Source organism: Rhinoderma darwinii, chromosome 7 (genome assembly GCF_050947455.1).
Source record: "Rhinoderma darwinii isolate aRhiDar2 chromosome 7, aRhiDar2.hap1, whole genome shotgun sequence".
NCBI lineage: Eukaryota > Metazoa > Chordata > Amphibia > Anura > Rhinodermatidae > Rhinoderma > Rhinoderma darwinii.
In genome coordinates, this window is record NC_134693.1 from 77,334,870 (window position 1) to 77,355,144 (window position 20,275).

The 20,275-nt window shown below is 40.0% G+C and overlaps 1 protein-coding gene across 6 annotated transcripts in view; it reads right to left on the reverse strand.

Annotated features, from left to right (window-relative positions):
* Window positions 1–20,275, reverse strand: part of DMC1 (DNA meiotic recombinase 1) — a 408,015-nt gene that overhangs the window by 257,677 nt on the left and 130,063 nt on the right. For 4 of the 6 annotated variants that reach the window (XM_075833569.1, XM_075833573.1, XM_075833574.1 and 1 more), the window contains one exon: window positions 8,543–8,584. The exons of the other annotated variants lie outside the window; for them this stretch is intronic. In XM_075833569.1, the coding sequence (XP_075689684.1) occupies window positions 8,543–8,584 (42 nt within the window). The remainder of the gene's footprint in view (window positions 1–8,542; window positions 8,585–20,275) is intronic. 6 annotated transcript variants of the gene reach the window in all.

The following is a 20,275-nucleotide window of genomic DNA, read 5'->3' on the forward strand; positions in this document are numbered from 1 at the left end:
AGAGGTGAAATTTACAAATTTCATTTGCAGAAATTAATTTTTAACCCCATTTTTTGTAACACAAAGTTTTACCAAAGAAATGCAACTCAATATTTATTACCCAGGTTCTGCAGATTTAGGAAAATCCCACATGTGGCCCTAGTGTGGTAATGTACTGAAGCAAAGGATTTTGGGGCCTTCTTTTTATTAGAATATATTTTAGGCACCATGCCAGGTTTCAAGGGCTCCTGCGGTGCCAAAACAGTGGAAATCCTTCAAAAGTGACCACATTTGGGAAACTACATCTCAACAAACAAAACATCTCAAGGAAATTATCTAGGGGTAAAGTGAGCATTTTGACCCCACAAGTTTATTGCAGAAATTATTGGAATTAGGCCGTAAAAATTAAAATCTAAAATTTTTTTCAAAGAAAACGTAGGTTTAGCAAATTTTTTCGCATTTCCACAAGGACTAAAGGAGAAAAACAACCACAAAATTTGTAAAGCAATTTCTCCCGAGTAAAACAATACCCCACATGTGGTAATAAATGGCTGTTTGGAAACACGGCACGGCTTAGAAAGGAAAGAGCGCCATTTGGCTTTTGGTGCTCAAATTTAGCAGGAATGGTTTGCTGAGGCCATGTCACATTTGCAAAGCCCCTGAGGGGACAAAACAGTGGAAACACCCCCCACAAGCTAACCCATTTTGGAAACTACACCCATTAAGGAAATTATATAGAGGTATAGTGAGCATTTTGCCCGCAAAGTTTTTTTGCAGAAATTATTGGAATTAGGACGTGAAAATTAAAATTACAATTTTTTCAAAGAAAATATAGGTTTAGCTACCGTATTTTTCGTCCCATAAGACGCAGTTTTTATCAAGAATAAATCTTTCTAAAAAGTCCCTGCGTCTTATAGTCGGCAGTCAAGGGACCCAGCAGCGCCGGGCCCCCTGACCGCTCCTTACTTAACCCCTTCCCAACCCATGATGTGCCGGCTCATCATGGAGCGGGGAGGGGATGATGTATGGAGCGGGCTCACGCACGGAGCCCGTTCCATACACCGCAGGTGTCAGCTTCTAAAACGCTGCTCTAACGGCCAGGAACAGTGATGGCGCTCTTCCTGGCCGTTTAACTAGTCAAATGCCGCGGTCAATAGCAACCGTGGCATTTATAGTGGTTTTCCCATGAAGGACATTTATGACATATCCACAGGATATTTCATAAATGTCAGATAGATGCGGGTACCACCTCTGGGACCCGCATCTATCTCTAGAACAGGGCCCACTAAACCCCGTTCCATCTTACCCAGCTCCGCTGTCTTCCGGCCACTTCCTGGTTACATGGTAAAGCTACACAGTTTCCGTAACACCTATAGCATGCTACGCTGCTTCTGTAACGGCCATTCACAACTATGGGAGTTACGGAAACAGCGTAGCTCAGCGAGTTTCTTAAAGATCAACTGGGCGTGTTTTTACTTTTGACCAAGTGCGTGTTGTAAAGAAGTGTATGAGGCTGACCAATCAGTGTCATACACTTCTCATTGTTCCAGCTCAGCTTCTTTCACTGCACAATCACACTGTGCTGTGGATCATGCTGGGCTGTAACAATGAGAAGTGTATGAGGCTGATTGGTCACTGATTGGTCAGCCTCATACACTTCTTTACAACACACACTTGGTCAAAAGTAAAAACACGCCCAGTTGGTCTTTAAGAAACTCATTAGCTTAAATCTAAAATTGCTCATAACTTGCTCAAAAATGATTGTTTTTCAAAATAAAAACCACTGCTGTTATCTACATTACAGCACCGATCAGACTATGTAGGAGAAAGGGCACTTATAATCTGGTGACAAAGCCTCTTTAAGTTGGTGTATAGCAGTCTTCAAGATATGCCACAGAATCTCAATTGGATTTGGATCTGTGCTTTGACTAGGCCATTCCAAGACATTTAAATATTTCCCCTTAAATGGCTCCAGTGAAGCTTAAAGGAACAGTGTCATCACAAATTATTTTTTTATATGTTAAAGATGTTAGTGCTTTATTAAAAACGTTTATATTCATTTGTGTGTTTGTGTTTTACTTTTTCTTATTTTTACACTTTTTCTTCCCTATGGGGGCTGCCATTTTTTGTTCCATTTCTGTCTGTGTCGATTAACGACACATACAGACATGGAATACGGCAGCCACAGTCCCATAGGGACTGCGAACGGCTCCCGTCCCATTGACTTCCGTGTACGGCGTCTGTGTGGGAACTGCGCATGCGCCGCTCCCACACAGTCCAATTCGAAATTGGCGCCGTCCGGCGCCATTTTCCTGTGGACCGGAAGTCGCGGCCGGACAGTAATATTACTACTTCCGGTCGCGGCTTCCGGATTTGTGCACTTGGACCAGCGGCAGCAAACGGAGCGGACGGGCCGGAGGGAGCCGCGGCGGCAGGAGCAGGTAAGGGATTTCAATGTATGTTCGTGTTTGTGTGTGTTTACTACTGTATGTAAACCTACTACACTGTGTGTTAGCTCAAAAAATGGCGACACACAGTGTAGGAGGTTACACCGTTCAAACCCCTCGTTTATCCCGGCACTAGCCAGGATAAAGGAGGGGGGGGATGCTGAGAGCTCACTAGAGCGAGGGCTTTTAACCCAATGTTGCAATGCTGCAATTTTGGGAATAGCTCCATCTAGTGACCAAAAATGGGTAGTATTATAAATTAGAATTAATTTATAATATTTCCTGACTCGTGAAAAAAATAAAAAAAATTTGAACAATGTTTAATCACCAACACACTAAATGTTTAATTTTTTAAAAAAAAACATGTTTTTCTGGCAACACAATGCCTTTAAAGGAACAGTGTCACCAAAAAAATTTTTTTAATATGTTAAAGATGTTAGTGCTTTATTAAAAACTTTTGGATTAATTTGTGTGTTACTTTTTTTTATTTTTACACTTTTTCTTCCCTATGGGGGCTGCCATTTTTTTTTCCATTTCTGTATGTGTCGATTAACGACACATACAGACATGGAATACGGCAGCTCCAGTCCCATAGGGACTGCGAACGGGGCCCGTTCCATCCACTTTCGTGTACGCCACTGTGTGGGAACGGCGCATGCGCCGTTCCCACACAGTTCAATTTGAAATGCGCGCCGTCCGGCGCCATTTTCCTGTGGACCGGAAGTCGCGGCCGGACAGTAAGATTACTACTTCCGGTCGCGGCTTCCGGACTTGTGCACATGGAGCAGCGGCAGCAGACGGAGCGGATGGACCGGAGGGAGCGGCGGCGACTGGAGCAGGTAAGTTATTTCTATGTATGTTCGTGTTTCAGTGTGTTTACTACTGTATGTTAACCTTCTACACTGTGTGTTAGCTCAAAAAATGGCGACACACAGTGTAGGAGGTTAGACCGTTCAAACCCCTCGTTTATCCCGGCACTAGCCAGGATAAAGGAGGGGGGGATTCTGAGAGCTCACTAGAGCGAGGGATTTTTACCCAATTTTGCAGCATAAAGCAATGTGGTTGCTTTACCACATGCAATGCTGCAATTTTGGGAATGGCTCCATCTAGTGACCAGTGCTGGGAAATATTATAAATTGAATCCAATTTATAATATTTCCTGACTCGTGAAAAAAAATAAAAAAATTAGAACAATGTTTAATCACCTATACACTAACTGTTTAATAAAAAAAAAAAAAAAACATGTTTTGCTGGTAACACATTCCCTTTAAGCATTATGTTTAGGGTCATTGTCCTGCTGGACAGTGAACCTCCGTCCCAGTCTCAAATCTCTGACAAACCAACAGGTTTTCCTCAAGAATTGTCCTGCATTTACTACCATCCTTCTTTCCTTCAAACCTGCCCAGTTTTCCAGTCCCTACCGATGTAAAGCATCTATACATAATGATGCTGTCCCCACTATGCTTAACTGTGGGAATGGTGTTCTTGGGAAGATGGGAAGTGTTGGGTTTGCGCCACAGATAGCATTTTCCATGATGACCAAAAAGTTAAATATTAGTTTAATTTGACCAGAGAACCTTCTTCCAAGTATCTTGGCAATCTGCCACATGCTGTTTGGCAAACTCAAAGCGTGTTTTCTTATGTTTTTCTTTAACCCCTTAAGGACACGGCCAATTTTGGCCTTGAGGACAGAGCAATTTTTTTACATTTCCCTCTTTAATAATAATAATAATCTTTATTTATATAGCGCCAACATATTACGCAGCACTTTACAATTTAGAGGGAACATGAAACAAACAATATCAGACATTACATAGTGACAAAGTTCATTTACAATTCAAACCTGGGGAGTGAGGACCCTGCTCGCAAGAGTTTACAATCTATGAGGAAATAAGGGAGGCACAAAGGGTAACAGTGTTTGTTCTGTACAATGTTCCGGCCATTTTTATACACATGCGGTGGTAACATAAAGCTGCATGAGCTGGTCACCAGCTAGTATCCGTGTATGACGGACATGAAGAGAAGGAGTGTGAGGGAATCTTATTCTGATGACTAATCTAAAAGGAGGGCCATGGAAAGGAGTCAGATTAGGGAACGTTATAGACCTGTCTAAATAGATGTGTTTTCAGGGCACGTTTAAAACTGTGGATATTGGGAATTAATCTGATTGTCTGGGGTAGCGCATTCCAGAGAACGGGTGCAGCACGAGAGAAATCTTGGAGACGGGAGTGGGAGGTTCGGATTATGGAGGATTTTAATCTAAGGTCGTTGGCAGAACGTAGAGCCCGAGTAGGGTGGTAGACAGAGATGAGGGAGGAGATGTAAGGAGGTGCAGCACTGTGGAGAGCTTTGTGGGTGAGAATAATAAGTTTGAATTTTATTCTGAAGGGGATGGGCAAACAGTGCAGTAACTGGCACAGGGTAGAGGTGTTGGTGTAGCGGTTGGTCATAAAGATGATCCTGGCTGCTGCATTGAGGATAGATTGGAGAGGGGAGAGTTTGGTGAGGGGAAGACTGACTAGTAATGAGTTACAGTAGTCAAGACGAGAGTGAATCAGAGCAACAATGAGAGTTTTGGCGGATTCCTCGGTAAGAAAAGAGCGGATTCTGGAGATGTTTTTGAGGTGAAAATGACAGGAGCGTGAAAGTGATTGTATGTGAGGAGTAAAGGAAAGATCTGAGTCAAAAATAACCCAGAGACAGCGGGCGTGCTGCTTAGGAGTTATGATAGTGCCACACACAGAGATGGAGACATCAGGTTAGTAGATGGTGGGAACACAAGGAGCTCAGTTTTAGAAAGATTCAGTTTCAGATAGAGAGAGGACATGATGTTAGAGACAGCGGACAGACAATCACTGGTGTTCTGTATTAGAGCAGGGGTGATGTCACGGGAAGAGGCCTCTTTGCATCCTGACGCTCATAACTCTTTTATTTTTTGTACGACGTAGTTGTATGAGACTTTGTTTTTTGCGGGACGAGTTGTACTTTATGTAGGTACCATTTTTTGGTACAAATACATTATCGTTTAATTTCTATACATTTTTATTTTGGCGAAAATGCAGAAAAAAAAGCAGGTGCGCAGCAGTTTTAATATTTTTTTTTTTACACCATAAACCGATCATCATAAATAATGTTATACATTTGTTGTACAGGTTGTTACGGTTGTGGCGATACCAAATATGTCTATATTATTTCATGTTTTGGGACTTATATTTTAAAACGTTTATTTATTATAAAAAATGTGTTTGTGTATTTTTTTTATTTATTTATTTATCACTAATTTGTTTTTACATTCATTTAACTTTTTCTTTTAATCCCATAAAGAGATTTATCATTTAGATTTTTATTTTGTAACTGCAATGTACTGGCATAGATCTATATTGTACACAGGCAGTTGTTAGGGCATACCTCAGTATGCCCTAACAACAGGAAATATGTTCAGACAGCCCTGGGGTACTTCAATGGACCCTGAGCAGTCTGGCCATACGAGTTGAAGATAACTGTGAAGCGATCAATGTGCAGTCCCCCCTCTTTGAACGCCGCGATCAGCTTTCATGGCGGCGTTCAAAGGGTTAACGGCGGAGAGAAGATGTTTCTCTCCTCTCCGCTGTCAGAGCGGGGCCGTGGCTGTGTATTACAGCCGTTGCCCCGCTCTCGATCGCACGCAGAGTATGCTCGTCCTAATGCGCGAAGTTCCATCTCCGCTGTGGATCTTTGGAGCTCCATCAGTGTTATCATTGTTGAATCTCTGATAAATGCTCTCCTTGCCAGATCTGTGAATTTTAGTGGGCAGCCTTCTCTTGTCAGGTCTGTAGTTGTGCCATATTCTTTCTATTTTGTTGCAATAGATTGAATAGTGCTCTGTGGGATGTTCAAAGTTTGAGGTTTTTTTTATAACCCAACCCTGAACTATATATTTCCACAACTTTGTTTCTGTGCTGTTTGGAGATCTCCTTGGTCTTCATGTTGTTTGATTAGTGGTGTTACAGAATCAGAGGCCTTTCAGAACTGGTGTATTTATGACATAATGTAACAGGTCATGTGACACTTTGATTGCACACAACAAATTATGTGACATCTGAAGTTAATTGGATTGACCAGCTTATTTAGCGGTTTCATAGCAAAGGGTGTAAATCCATATGCACTCACAACTTTTCAGTTTTTTATTTTGTTTTTAAACCAGGTATTTATTTTCATTTCACTGTAACAATTTAGACTAATTTGTAAACATGTTTTGTGCTACAAAACAGGAAAAACACCACTAGAATACTTTTGCAAAGCACTTGTACATTAGGGAATTGCATTGTAATCAATTTATTAGGCTCTATTTATACTGTTTCTATTTCTGTCCAATAAAAGTTGATGGGCAGATGTCACGAACTGTATGGCATAAAGTTGTTGCTCTATTGCGTATAGGTTATAAAAATAAAAAAAAGACAATACTTTAACAAACAGGGGTCATATGATAATAACCCTTTCCCTGTGGAAAATGTACATTTTTAGCTGCTACCCTATGGCCACCCTTATTAACTCTTTAAGAGCCATAACTTTTTTATTTTTCCATCAACTAAGAGCCAGTTTACACCACATTTTTCCACATCCGTCGAAGGTATAAGGCGGGAGTCCCATTGTATACCTCAAATGAAAGGCATGACGTATGCCACTGTATAGGCATACAGTGGGATACGTTACCCGAAATCTAAGCTACTCTAAGCGCTGTGCCCGGGGAAGCCCCTGACGTCAATGTCCATTTATCGATAGTGATGTCAGAGGTTTTCAACTATGGAGTCCCCAGCCAGAGCATCACAAGCGTTTCGGACGGGAGCGCCTGTCTTGGGAAAGTCCTTGACGTCACTGTCTATATATGGACAGTGAAGTTAGGGACTTTGTAATGAGAGAATCCCCGACCAGAGCGTCGGCATGCTGTGGCCAGTGATTCCGCTCTTAGAGGGAGCCGCTGACGTCACTGTCTATAGAAGGACAGTGACGTTCGGGGCTCCCTCAGAGTGTCGGCAACGCTCTGACCGGGGATTCAGCCCCTTAAAGGGAGCCCCTGATGTCACTGTCAATATATGGACAGTGACATCAGGGGCTTCTCCAGTCCCGGAGTCCTCGGCCAGAGTGCTACTGATGTTCTGGCAAGGCACTCCGTAGTTGAAAGCCCCTGACATCACTGTCCATACAGTCCACACACCAGGAGTAGGAGCAGCTAAGCAGAAATTAGACCTCCCAATGTCCAAAAGGGTAACAGCCTCCAGGAATCTGACTTGTAGATACCACAATCAGCACTCCAAAGTAAATATCAGACGTTTTTTTCACCCCTATGTGAAAAAGTTGCAATGTTTCACCTGCTTAATGCAGCCATTGTCAAGCAACGATACAAAAGTGTTCTCATATATTTACACAACCCGCAATGGGTGGCGTTATAAATTGATATTAGCATATCATATACACAAAATCCAATAAAATTCAATGTGTTAATTTGCAAAAAATATTATGCATAGTGTCACTGAATGAAAACAACTATAGTGCAATGTATTATGCATGTCAGTTTTACATTGAAAGGCAACAAATTGGCATGTGGGCCTTTGTTAGCCCACCGGAAACCATGGCAAAACATCGGACCTACGTGAAAGAGGGATCACCTTCCCTATGTCAAACATATACTTAGGTATAACAATAGCTATTCGCTACGGGTTTTGAAGCATCTAAAAGGTTAAAATAGCCGGAATTAGAGTTAATGCCGATCTGTGTAGTTTTAGTGGGATGTCGGTTACACATTACAGTCGACACCTGTTGGTGATGGCGTGGGAATATTTCTACGCTGTAAATGTAAGACATGTTGCGTCAATTAACTAGATGCCTTTGCTGTACATTTACAGCGTGGTGCGGAAAGGAGTTAACAAACAGAGAGCTACTCACAGAGGCTTACAATATCTTCATAAGAACAGTTTTATAATAGAGGTATTCCGTAATTCACAATCTCAGCTGTTAGATCATTTAATATTTCTACAAGATTATAAAAATCAGGCATTTGGTGCTTTTTTTTTTTTTAAAGGATCATTCTATGCAGTATATTTCCAAAGATTTTTTGAATTAAAAAAACCAAAACATACCGCAAAGTGTATGAGACAGCTGAGTTTTCCCAGTTCTGAATTCTAAGTTAAAGGGGGAAAACAAAATTGCATTGTGAATGTGAATAATATAATTTAATGCAACTATAAAACATTTTTATCCTGCTTAACCACTTAATGATGCAGCCTAGTTTGGGCCTTAAACACTATGTGCACATTTGAAATAGTGTTTTTTGTTTTGTTTTGTATAAAATTGTGTATTAGTGTGATTGGTGCAACTTCCTAAATTCATTTTACTAAAAATTCCTTTTACTTTTTGAGATACAGCTGCTTTGTATTGAATCAGTCAGGTCCGCAGGACTGACGGGTTCAGAGAAAGCAGGTCCTGTGTGTCTCTGACACGTAGGATTCACCTGTAAATCGATCACCATACCTCCCAACTTTCAAGTATTGCAAAAAGGGACAACCGACAACCGACGCAACTCAATATTTATTGCCCAGATTCTGCAGTTTTTAGAAATATCCTACATGTGGCACTAGTGTCCTAATGGACTGAAACACCGGCCTCAGAAGCAAAGGAGCACCTAGTGGATTTTGAAGCCTCCTTTTTATTACAATATATTTTAAGCTCTAAGTCTGGTTTGAAGAGGTCTTGTGGTACCTAAACAGTGGAAACCCCCAAAAAGTGACCCAATTTTGGAAACTACACCCCTCAAGGAATTTATCTAGTTGTATAGTGAGCATTTTAACCCCACCGGTTTTTTGCTGAATTTATTGGCGTTAGTCTGTGAAAATGAAAATCTACATTTCTTCTGAAGAAACATAGACATTTTTAATTTTTGCAAGGAATAAAGGAGAAAAAGCACCCCAACATTTGTAAAGAAATTTATCCTGATTACGGCAATACCCCATATGTGGTCATAAACTTATATTTGAACGCATTACAGCCCTCAGAAGGGAAGGAGCGCCATTTGGGTTTTGGAGCTCAAATTTTGCTATAATGGTTTTCGGTGCCATGTCCCATTTGCAACGCCCTGGAGGGACCAAAACAGCAGAAACCCCCCAAAAGAGACCCCATTCACTATCAGAATCCAAGAGAGCAAATGCCTCTTCAGTGGTATATAACTTGCGTGCCATTTTTTCCGTATTTTTTTTTTTACTTATTTTTTGTAACATTTTCAATAAAAGTAACAAAGAAAAAGTCCACTAATCCATTGATCAATAAATTTATGAACAACCCTAAGGCCCTGTTCACACAGAGTTTTTTTACGAGTTTTTCGGCGCGGAAACCGCTCCGCAAAACTCGTCAAAAACCGCCCAAAAATGTCTCCAATTGATTTCAATGGGAGTTGGACGAGCTTTTTTACCGTGAGCAAAAAAAACGCATCGCGGTAAAAAGAAGCGACATGACCTATCTTGAGGCGGTTTCCGCCTCCAAAACCCCATTTCAATCAGTAAGAAGGGTAAAAAATACACCTCGACGAGTGTTTTGGCGAGTTTTTGTCAAACCACTGTGCAAAAAACGCCTGGAGCAGTTTTTGCAAGAGGAATTTTCCTCCTGCAAAAAACTCCGTGTGAACACAGCCTAACAATGAATCAATGTATTTAGAATTTACATACAATTAAATTTTTTGACGTGTAAAATATATGAAGAGATTTATATAAGTATATGTGTGTATACGTATATATTACATGTACGTATATATCTATATGATGTTATAGATATAAAACATCCCTAATTATTAATTTTTAGTATTAACAAATTTCAAATATATGTCTATATATAATATATATATTACGTGTGTGTGTGTATATATATATATAATATAGACGTGTGTATGTATGTATATATATATATATATATATACATACACACACACACACAGTATATAAATATATATATATATATATATATATATATATATATATGTATATGATTTTATTTTTATATATATATATATATATATATATATATATATATATATATACACACACACACACACATTATAAGCCCTAATTGATTACTAACTAATTAATTGTCCTAGTCTGAGTACTATCTACCTAACAGACTACCTGAACTATAACTAGCTGCCCACTCTAAACTATCTATGTGGAGGTGTTTTTGTGTGTTTTTACAGTCGGTGTGTCTTTATAGGAGACACACAGCAGCTGCTCGGCACAGCTTCTTCTCCCCCACTGTCTCAGAACGATCTGACAGGGAGGGAGGAGAAACATTGTAACGAACAGCACAGAAAGTTTGTTGCTGCAACAAACTTTGCTGTGAACACCATGATAGCTTTATCATGGTGATCACGTCATCAGGACCGACACCAATCCGGTCCTGATGTCTTCTCTCAGCACTTAAGCTGCTAGTAGCAGCGCGTGCTGAGAGATTCAGAGCACAGGGAGAGCGTTGTGCACTCTGTTCTGGCACCACGTGAATTAACGGGCTGCAGGAGAAAAGCCCAGCACGGCAGCCCGTTAATCTACGTGGGCTGGTCGTGAAGGGGTTAATATTCCAAGCGATTCTGAGATTGTTTTCTTGTGGCACATTATACTTTATGTTAGTGGTAAAATTTGGTCGATACATTCAGTGTCTATTTGTGAAAACCACTAAAATTTTGAGAACATTTGCAAAAATTTGCATTTTTCTAAATGTAAATGTATATGATTGCAAGACAGATAGTAATACCACACAAAATAGTTACTAATTAACATTTCCAATATGTCTACTTTATGTTGGCATTGTATTTTGAACATCCTTTTATTTTTCTAGTACATTGCAAGGCTTTAGCCCCAATTTCTCAGATTTTAGAGAAAATTTAGAAAGCATTTTTTTAGGGACCAGTTCAGTTCTGAAGTGGCTTTGAGGCTCCTATATTTTAGAAACCCCCATAAAACACCCCATTTTAAAAACTGCACCCCTCAAAGTATTCACGACAGCATATAGAAAGTTTCTTAACCCTTTAGGCGTTTCACAGGATTTACAGCAAAGTGGTGGTGAAATTTACAAATTTCATTCTTGCAGAAATTCAATATTAATTCATTTTTTTTCTGTAACACAGTAGGTTTTACCAGAAAAACACAATTCAATATTTATTGCCCAGATTCTGCATTTTTTTTTAGAAATATCTGACATGCGGTCCCTACTATACGGAAAAACAGGTAAAGCAGTACCTAGTGGATTTTGGGACCTCTTTTTAATTAGAATATATTTTAGGCACCATGTCAGGTTTAAAGAGGTCTTGTGGTGCTAAAACATAGGAGACATCTCCAAAAAGACTCCATTTTGGAAACTACACCCCTCAAGAAATTCTTCTATGGGTGTTGTGGCCATTTTGACCCCACAGTTTTTTCACAAAACTTATTTTAATTGGGCTGTGAAATAAAAAAAATATTATTTTTTTTCCAATAATAAGCCATTTTTGCGCAAAATCTCTTATTTTCACAAGGAAATAAGACCCCATTTTGTTGCACAATTTCTTGGCAATGCCCCATTTGTGGTGATAAACTGCTGTTTGGGCACATGGGAGGGCTCAGAAGGGAAGGAGCGCTGTTAGTTCTTTGAAATCCAGATTTTTCTGGATTGGTTTTTGGGTGCCATGTCGCATTTGCAGAGCCCCAGAGGTATCAAAACAATGGAAACCCACAAGAAGTTACCCTATTTTGGAAACTACACCCCTCAAGGAATTCATTTATGGTTTTACATTTGAAACCCCTGAGAAGTGACCCCATTTAAAAAACAAAAACTACACTCCTTAAGGCATTCATCTGGAGATAAAGTGAGAATTGTGACCACACAGGTATTGTTTAAGCCCTTCCCGCTCCTGGACGTACTATTAGGTCATGGCAGTTGTATCGTTCGCGCTCCATGACCTAATAGTACGTCTCGGGAGTAACGGCCGTTTCGGCCGTCCTCCCGACACATACAGGAGCTGTGACAGCTGCTGTCTCGTACAGCAGCTGTCACAGCTCCTACAGCGGGGACCGATCGATGTGTCCCCGCTGATTAACCCCTTAAGAGCCGCGTTCTATAGAGATCGCGGCTTTTTAGGGGTTAAGCTGCCATCGCCGGCATTCTACACGATAGCGGCCGGCGATGGTGACTATGGCAACCGGACACCAAACAATGGCATCTGGCTATGCCATAGACGGACGCCTAGTGGGTCCTGACAACTTCAGGACCCACTATGCTTGCTGTCAGTGAGTAGCTGACAGTTCTAATACACTGCACTACGCATGTAGTGCAGTGTATTAGATTAGCGATGAGGGCCTCCTGCCCTCAAGTCCCCTAGTGGGACACAGTAATAAAGTTAAAAAAAAGTAAAAAAAAAGATGTGTAAAAATAAGAAAATAAAAGTTTTAAAAGTATTAAAAGTAAAAATCCCCCTTTTTACCTTATCAGTCATTTATTATTACTAAAAATATATAAACAAACAAATAAACTATACATAATTGGTATCGCCGCGTCCGTAACGCCCTGAACTACAAAATTATTTCGTTATTTATCCCGCACGGTGAACGCCGTAAAAGAAAATAATAATAAACCGTACCACAATCACAATTGTTTGGTCACTTCACCTCGCAAAAAATGGAATAAAAAGAGATCAAAAAGTCGCATGTACCGAAAAATGGTACTGATCGAAACTACAGTTCGTTACGCAAAAAATAAGTCCTCGCACGGCTTTATTGATTGAAAAATAAAAAAGTTCTGGCGCTTAGAATAAGGTAACACAAAAAGTGAATGATTTCTTACAAAACGTATTTTATTGTGCAAACGCCATAAGACATAAAAAAAAAACTATAAACATAGGGTATCGCCGTAATCGTATCGCCCCACAGAATAAAGTGAATATGTCATTTATAGCGCACGGTGAACGCTATAAAAAAAATAGAATAGAAAAACAATAGTAGAATTGCTGTTTTTTAGTCACCACGCCACCTAAAAATAGAATAAAAACTGATCAAAAAGCCGCATGCACCCCAAGAAAACTACAATGGATTCCTCAAGGGGTCTAGTTTCCAAATTGGGGTCACTTTTGGGGGGTTTCCAATGTTTTGGCACCACAAGACCTCTTCAAACCGGACATGGTGGCTAATAAAAAGGAGGCCTCAAAATCCACTAGGTGCTCCTTTGCTTCGGAGGCCGGTGCTTCAGTCCATTACCGCACTAGGGCCACATGTGGGATATTTCTCAAAACTGCAGAATCTGGACAATAAATATTAAGTTGCGTTTCTCTGATAAATCCTTTTGTGTTATAAAAAAAATGGTATAAAGATGATTCTCTGACCAAAAAAAAATATGTAAATTTCACCTCTACTTTGCTCTAAAACACCTAAAGGGTTCATAAACTTTCTAAATGCTGTTGTGAATACTTTGAGGGGCCTAGTTTCTAAAATGGGGTGTTTGATAGGGGTTTCTAATATATGGGCCCCTCAAAGCAACTTCAGAACTGAACTGTAACCTAAAAAAATAAATAAATGAGGCAATACTTTGCTTCTTACATTATTCTGATAATGAGCCGTGCCCACCCCGAGATGACCCCAGTTTTGACCGTTTGTATAAACGGAGACCCCTATTAGACCGTTTCAGTGCCCGGTTTTCCCAAGCATACACCCCACGAGAAGTGTATTTCTATTAGATGAGTCCCTGGTACATTTTAAAGGGAGGGTTCAATTCCGCGAGTACCTGCCGGGTAAGAGGGCAAGGTATGGCGTGAAGATGTATAAGCTATGTGAGAGTGCATTAGGGTATACCTACAGGTTTAGGATATATGAAGGAAAGGCCACCTCCAAACCAGACTGCATCCTGGACTACAATAGGTACATGGGAGGGATGGACTTGTCAGATCAAATCCTGAAGCCCTACAGCGCCATGCAGTGAGGTATAAGAAGCTGGCCGGGCACATCATACAGATGGCATTGTACAATGTGTACGTGCTACATCGATGTGCAGGCCAGAGGGGAACTTTCCTGGAATTTCAAGAGGTGATTATCAAGAACCTAATCTTTAGGGACCAAGAAGGGGGGGCACCCAGTACTTCTGGAAGCGGGGCCACAAGCATCGTACCAGGGCAATACTTTCCAGGAGAAGTTCCCCAAACTGGCAAGAAGGGAAAAAGTCAAAAGAGGCGCAAAGTCTGCTATAAGAGGGCGATAAGGGATGATACAATATATCAATGTGACACGTGTCCCGAATAACCAGAGCTCTGTATGAAAGAGTGTTTTAAAATTTATCATACATCCCTTGGTTTATAATTTACCCCAATTTTACTTACCCTGATACACTCCGCACAGCTTATCCCCCCTCGTCTTTCCCCTCTGGGCCCTGCTGTGTGCCCAGGCAGCTGATAACAGCCACATGTAGGGTATTGCCATACCCGGGAGAACCCACATTACAGTTTATGGGGTGTAGGTCTCCGGTCAAAATGCTCACTACACCTCTAGATGAATGCCTTAAGGGTGTAGTTTTTAAAACGGGGTCACTTCTTGCGGGTTTCAACTGTACTAGTACCTCAGGGGCTTCTGCATACATGACTTTGCACTAGAAAATCCCCAGTAGGCCAAATGGTGGTCCTTTCCTTCTGAGCCCTCCCATGGGCCCAAACGGCAGTTTTTCACCACAAATGGGGTATTGCGGCACAAATTGCGCAACAGAATGGGGTATTTTGTTTCTTGTGGAAATAAGAAATTTTCAGCCAAAACTACATATGAAAAAAATAATTTTGTTTTAATTCCCAGCCAAATTCAAATAAGTTCTGTGAAAAAACGATGGGGTCAAAATGGTCACAACACCCATAAATGAATTCCTTGAGGGGTGTAGTTTCCAAAATGGTGTCATTTGTGGTTGGTTTCTATTGCTTTGATACCTCTGGGGCTCTGCAAATGCGACATGGCACCCGAAAACCAATCCAGCAAAATCTGGACTCCAACAAACACATAGCGCTCCTTTCCTTCTGAGCCCTCCCATGGGCCCAAACGGCAGTTTATCACCACAAATGGGGTATTGCCACACTAAGAACAAATTGGGCAACACAATGGGGTATTTTGTTCCCTGTGAAAATAAGACATTTTGATCACAAATGACATTTTATTGGTAAAAATGACATTTTTTTCATTTCACAGCCCAATTCAAATACGTGCTGTGAAAAAACTGTGCGGTCAAAATGGTAATAAATTAATTCCTTGAGGGGTGTAGTTTCCAAAATGGGGTCACTATTAGGGGATTCCTACTGTTTTGGTACCTCAACGCCTCTTCAAACCTGGCATGCTGCCTAAAATATATTCTAATAAAAAAAAAAGAGGACTCAAAATGCACTAGGTGCTTCTTTGCTTCTAGGGCTTGTGTTTTATTCTACGAGCGCAGTAGAGCCACATGTGGGACATTTCTAAAAACTGCAGAATCTGGACAATACATATTTAGTAGTGTTTCTCTGGGAAAACCTTCTGTGTTACAGAATTTTTTTTTAATAAAATTGAAATTCAGCAAGAAAAATGAAATTTGCAAATTTCACCTCCACTTTGCTTTAATTCCTGTGAAATGCCTGAAGGGTTAAAAAACTTTCTAAATGCTGTTTTGAATACTTTGAGGGGTCTAGTTTTTAAAATGGGGTGTTTTATCAGGGTTTCTAATACATAGGCCCCTCAAAGCCACTTCAGATTTCAAGAGGTCCGTTAAAAAAAAGGCTTTTGAAATTTTCTTAAAAATATGAGAAATTGCTGTTTATGTTCTAAGCTTTGTAATGTCCAAGAAAAAGAAAAGAATGTTCAAAAAACGATGCCAATCTAAAGTAGACATATGGGAAATGTGAACTAGTAACTATTTTGGGTGGTATAACTGTCTGTTTTACAAGCAGATGCATTTCAATTCTGAAAAATGCTATTTTTTCAAAATTTTCTCTAAATTTTGCAATTTTTCCCCAATAAACACTGAATATATCGACCAAATTTTACCACGAACATGAAGCCCAATGTGTCACGAGAAAACAATCTCAGAATCGCTTGGGTGGGTTTAAGCATTCCGACGTTATTACCACATAAAGTGAAATATGTCAGATTTGAAAAATGGGCTCTGAGCCTTAAGGCCAAAACAAGGCTGCGTCCTTAACTCCTTAATGACCGGGCATGTTTGTACCTTAATGACCAAGCCAGATTTGTCAAATCTGGTATGTCTGACTTTATCAGCGAATAACTGTGTGAAAGTTTTGAATATCCAAGTAATTCTGACATTGTTTTTTCGTCACATGTTGTACTTTATTTTAGTGGTAAAAGTAGACTGATACGATTTGCGGAAATTAATTAAAAAATAGAGAAATTGAAGAAATTTTGTAAAAATTATCATTTTTCCCTATTTTTAACTGCAATATGTCACATATGTACACACATACTGCACAATTTTTTTAATTAAATATATATTTCCATCTCTTTACTCTATTTTGGCAGCACTTTTGGAAAAAAAAATTTTTTTTTGAGCAATTTGGAAGACTTACAAATTTAGTAATCATTTTATACATTTTGAAGTACATTTTGTTTTCCTGCACCAAGCCAGGTTTTCAGAGGCTCATAGGTGTCAGAATGGTGGAAACCCCCACAAGTGACACCATTTTGAAAACTACACCCCTTAAGGTATTTATTAAGGGGTGTTGTAAGTATTTTGACCCCACAGTTTTTTTGTAAGAATTCATGCAAAGCAGGCGTAAAAAAATATAATTTCACTTTTTTCATAAAAGTATCACTTTGAAGACCGATTTCTGTGTAAAGCGACCATGAGAATGAAGAAACACACCCCAAAATATATCACCCTGTTTCTCCTGTTTTCAAAAATGCCCCCATTGTGACCCTAATGCATTGCTTGGACACACGACAGGGCCCGAAAGGGAGGGAGCACCCGGAGGCTTTCAGGACTCATATTTTGCTTGAAAATGTTTTAGGCCCCACTGTACATTTGGAGAGGTTTTGAGCTACCAGAGCGATAGAATCTCCCCATAAATGACCCCATTTAGAAAACTAGACCCCTTAAGGTATTTATCTAGGGGTGTAGTGCGTACTTTGACCCCACAGTTTTTTGCTAAATTTAATGCATAGCAGGTGAAAAAAAAAACAAAAAACACTTTTTTCATAAAAGTATCACTTTGAAGACCGATTTCTGTGTAAAGCGACCATGAGAATGAAGAAACACACCCCAAAATATATCACCCTGTTTCTCCTGTTTTCAAAAATGCCCCCATTGTGACCCTAATGCATTGCTTGGACACACTACAGGGCCCGAAAGGGAGGGAGCACCCGGAGGCTTTCAGGACTCATATTTTGCTTGAAAATGTTTTAGGCCCCACTGTACATTTGGAGAGGCTTTGAGCTGCCAGAACGATAGAAACTCCCCATAAACGACCCCATTTAGAAAACTAGACCCCATAAGGTATTTATTTAGGGGTATAGTAAGTATTTTGACCCCACAGTTTTTTGCTAAATTTAATGCATATCAGGTGAAAAAAAAAAACATTTCACTTTTTTCATAAAAGTATTTGTTTGAAGACCGATTTCTTTGTAAAGCGAACATGAAAATGAAGAAACACACCCCAAAATCTATCACCCTCTTTCTCCTGTTTTCAAAAATACCCACATAGTGGCCCTAATGCGTTGTTTGGACACACGGCAGGGCCCCAAAGGAAGGGAGCACCCGGAGGCTTTCAGGACTCATATTTTGCTTGAAAATGTTTTAGGCCCCACTGTACATTTGGAGAAGCTTTGAGCTGCCAGAACGATAGAAACTCCCCATAAACGACCCCATTTCTAAAACTAGACCCCTTAAGGTATTTATCTAGGTGTATAGTTAGCATTTTGACCATATAGGTTTTTCGCTAAATATATTGGAATTAGTCTGTAAAAATTAAAATGTACTTTTTTTCTGAAGCAACATATAAATTTTTATTATTTACAAGGAATAACGAAGAAAATGCACCCCAACATTTGTAAAGCAATGTCTCCCGATTACGACAATACCCCATATGTGGTAATAAACTGCTGTTTGGACCCACAGCAGGGCTCAGAAGGGAAGGAGCGCCATTTGGATTTATGATTTTGCTGGAATGGTTTTCGGTGCCATGTCGCATTTGCAATGCACTGGAGGGACCAAAACAGTGGAAACCCCCCAAAAGTGACCCCATTTTGGAATAACCTTCAAGGAATTTTTCTAGGGGTATAGTGAGCATTTACACCCCACGGGTCTTTTGCAGAGTTTATTAGAATTAGGGCGCGAAAATTAATATCAAATTTTTTTCCACTAAAATGTTGCATTTTCTCATTTTCACAAGGGTTAAAGAAGGAAAAAAAACAACCATTTTTTATAAAGCAATTTCTCCCGAGTACGGAAATACCCAACATGTGGTCATACGTTTTTTCATTAGAAATGAATTAACCCTTTCAGGACTGATCCATTTTTTGCTTTCTTAGTTTAGATTTTCACTCCCTGCTTTCCAAGAGCCATAACTTTTTTATTTTTCCATCAATAGAGCGGTGTGCGGGCTTATTTCTTGCGGGAGGAGCTGCAGTTTTTATTGGTACCATTTTTTGGTACATAAAAAGAGATTCAAAAGTTGTATTACATTTTTTTTTTTTAGAGCGAAGGTGACAAAAAAAAATAAAATGCGATTTTGGCGGTTTCAATTATTACATTTTTTTAAGGTGTGCACTGTGCAAATTAAATAATGGTATATTGTAATAGTTCGGACTTTTACGGACGTAGCGATACCAATTTTGTTCATTTTTTTACATTACTTTAGAAGAAAAATGCGAAAAGGTGTTTTGTTTTTTTAACTTTAAAAAAAAAAATTCTCACTACTAATAACTATAATTCTTCTACACATTTTATTAATCAATCCCCTCAGGGGACTTGATCCAGCGATCATTGGATCACTGGTACAATACACTGCAATACTAATGTATTGCAGTATATTGTTATTCTTACAGGCTTCTGTAACAGAGCGATCGCTGTACCTGTCCGTTAGTACCGAGGGGACCTGCTGTAATACACAGCCGACACCCGCAGCGTATGGAGCGGGCACAGCACATGAGCCCGCTCCATACATCAACCGCCGCACCATGACCGGCAATTAAGTCATAGTGCGCAAAGGGGTTAATGCACAGCGGATGGTTCAAAGTGAAAATTGCAATTTTCCACTGATATGCCATTTTAGTGCATAATATGTTGTGCCCAGTTTGTGCCACAGAAGACAAATACCTCATAAAACGTTAAGCGGGTTCTCTCGGGTATGGCGACGCCATATGTGTGGGCGCAAACTGCTGCTTGGGCACGCTGCAGGACTCAGAAGGGAGGGACGCCATTTTGCTTTTGGAGCGCAGATTTTCCTTGGTAGTTTTTCTGTTTTGGGTTTCGCTGGTATTTCAGTTTATAATGTGGGGGGCATGTGTAAGCTGTGCATGGTACATCAGGGTATGTGTAATCTGTGCGGGGTACATCAGGGCATAATAAGAGGGTATAATAATGGGGTAAATAAATAATATTTCATAGATGTGTGGGCGGTGTCGCACTGATAAATGGTGCCCGATCTTATCCGCTTTTGGAACGCTCTGCACATTTTGCATCGCCATATTCTGAAAGCCAGAACTTTTTTATTTTTTCACCACTGGAGCTATGTGAGGGCTTATTTGTTGCGGGACAATCTGTAGTTTTCATTGGTACCATTTTGGGGTACATGCCATTTTTTTTTTAATCACTTTTTGTTCCATTTTTTTGCAATCCTGAGCAAAAAACAGGAA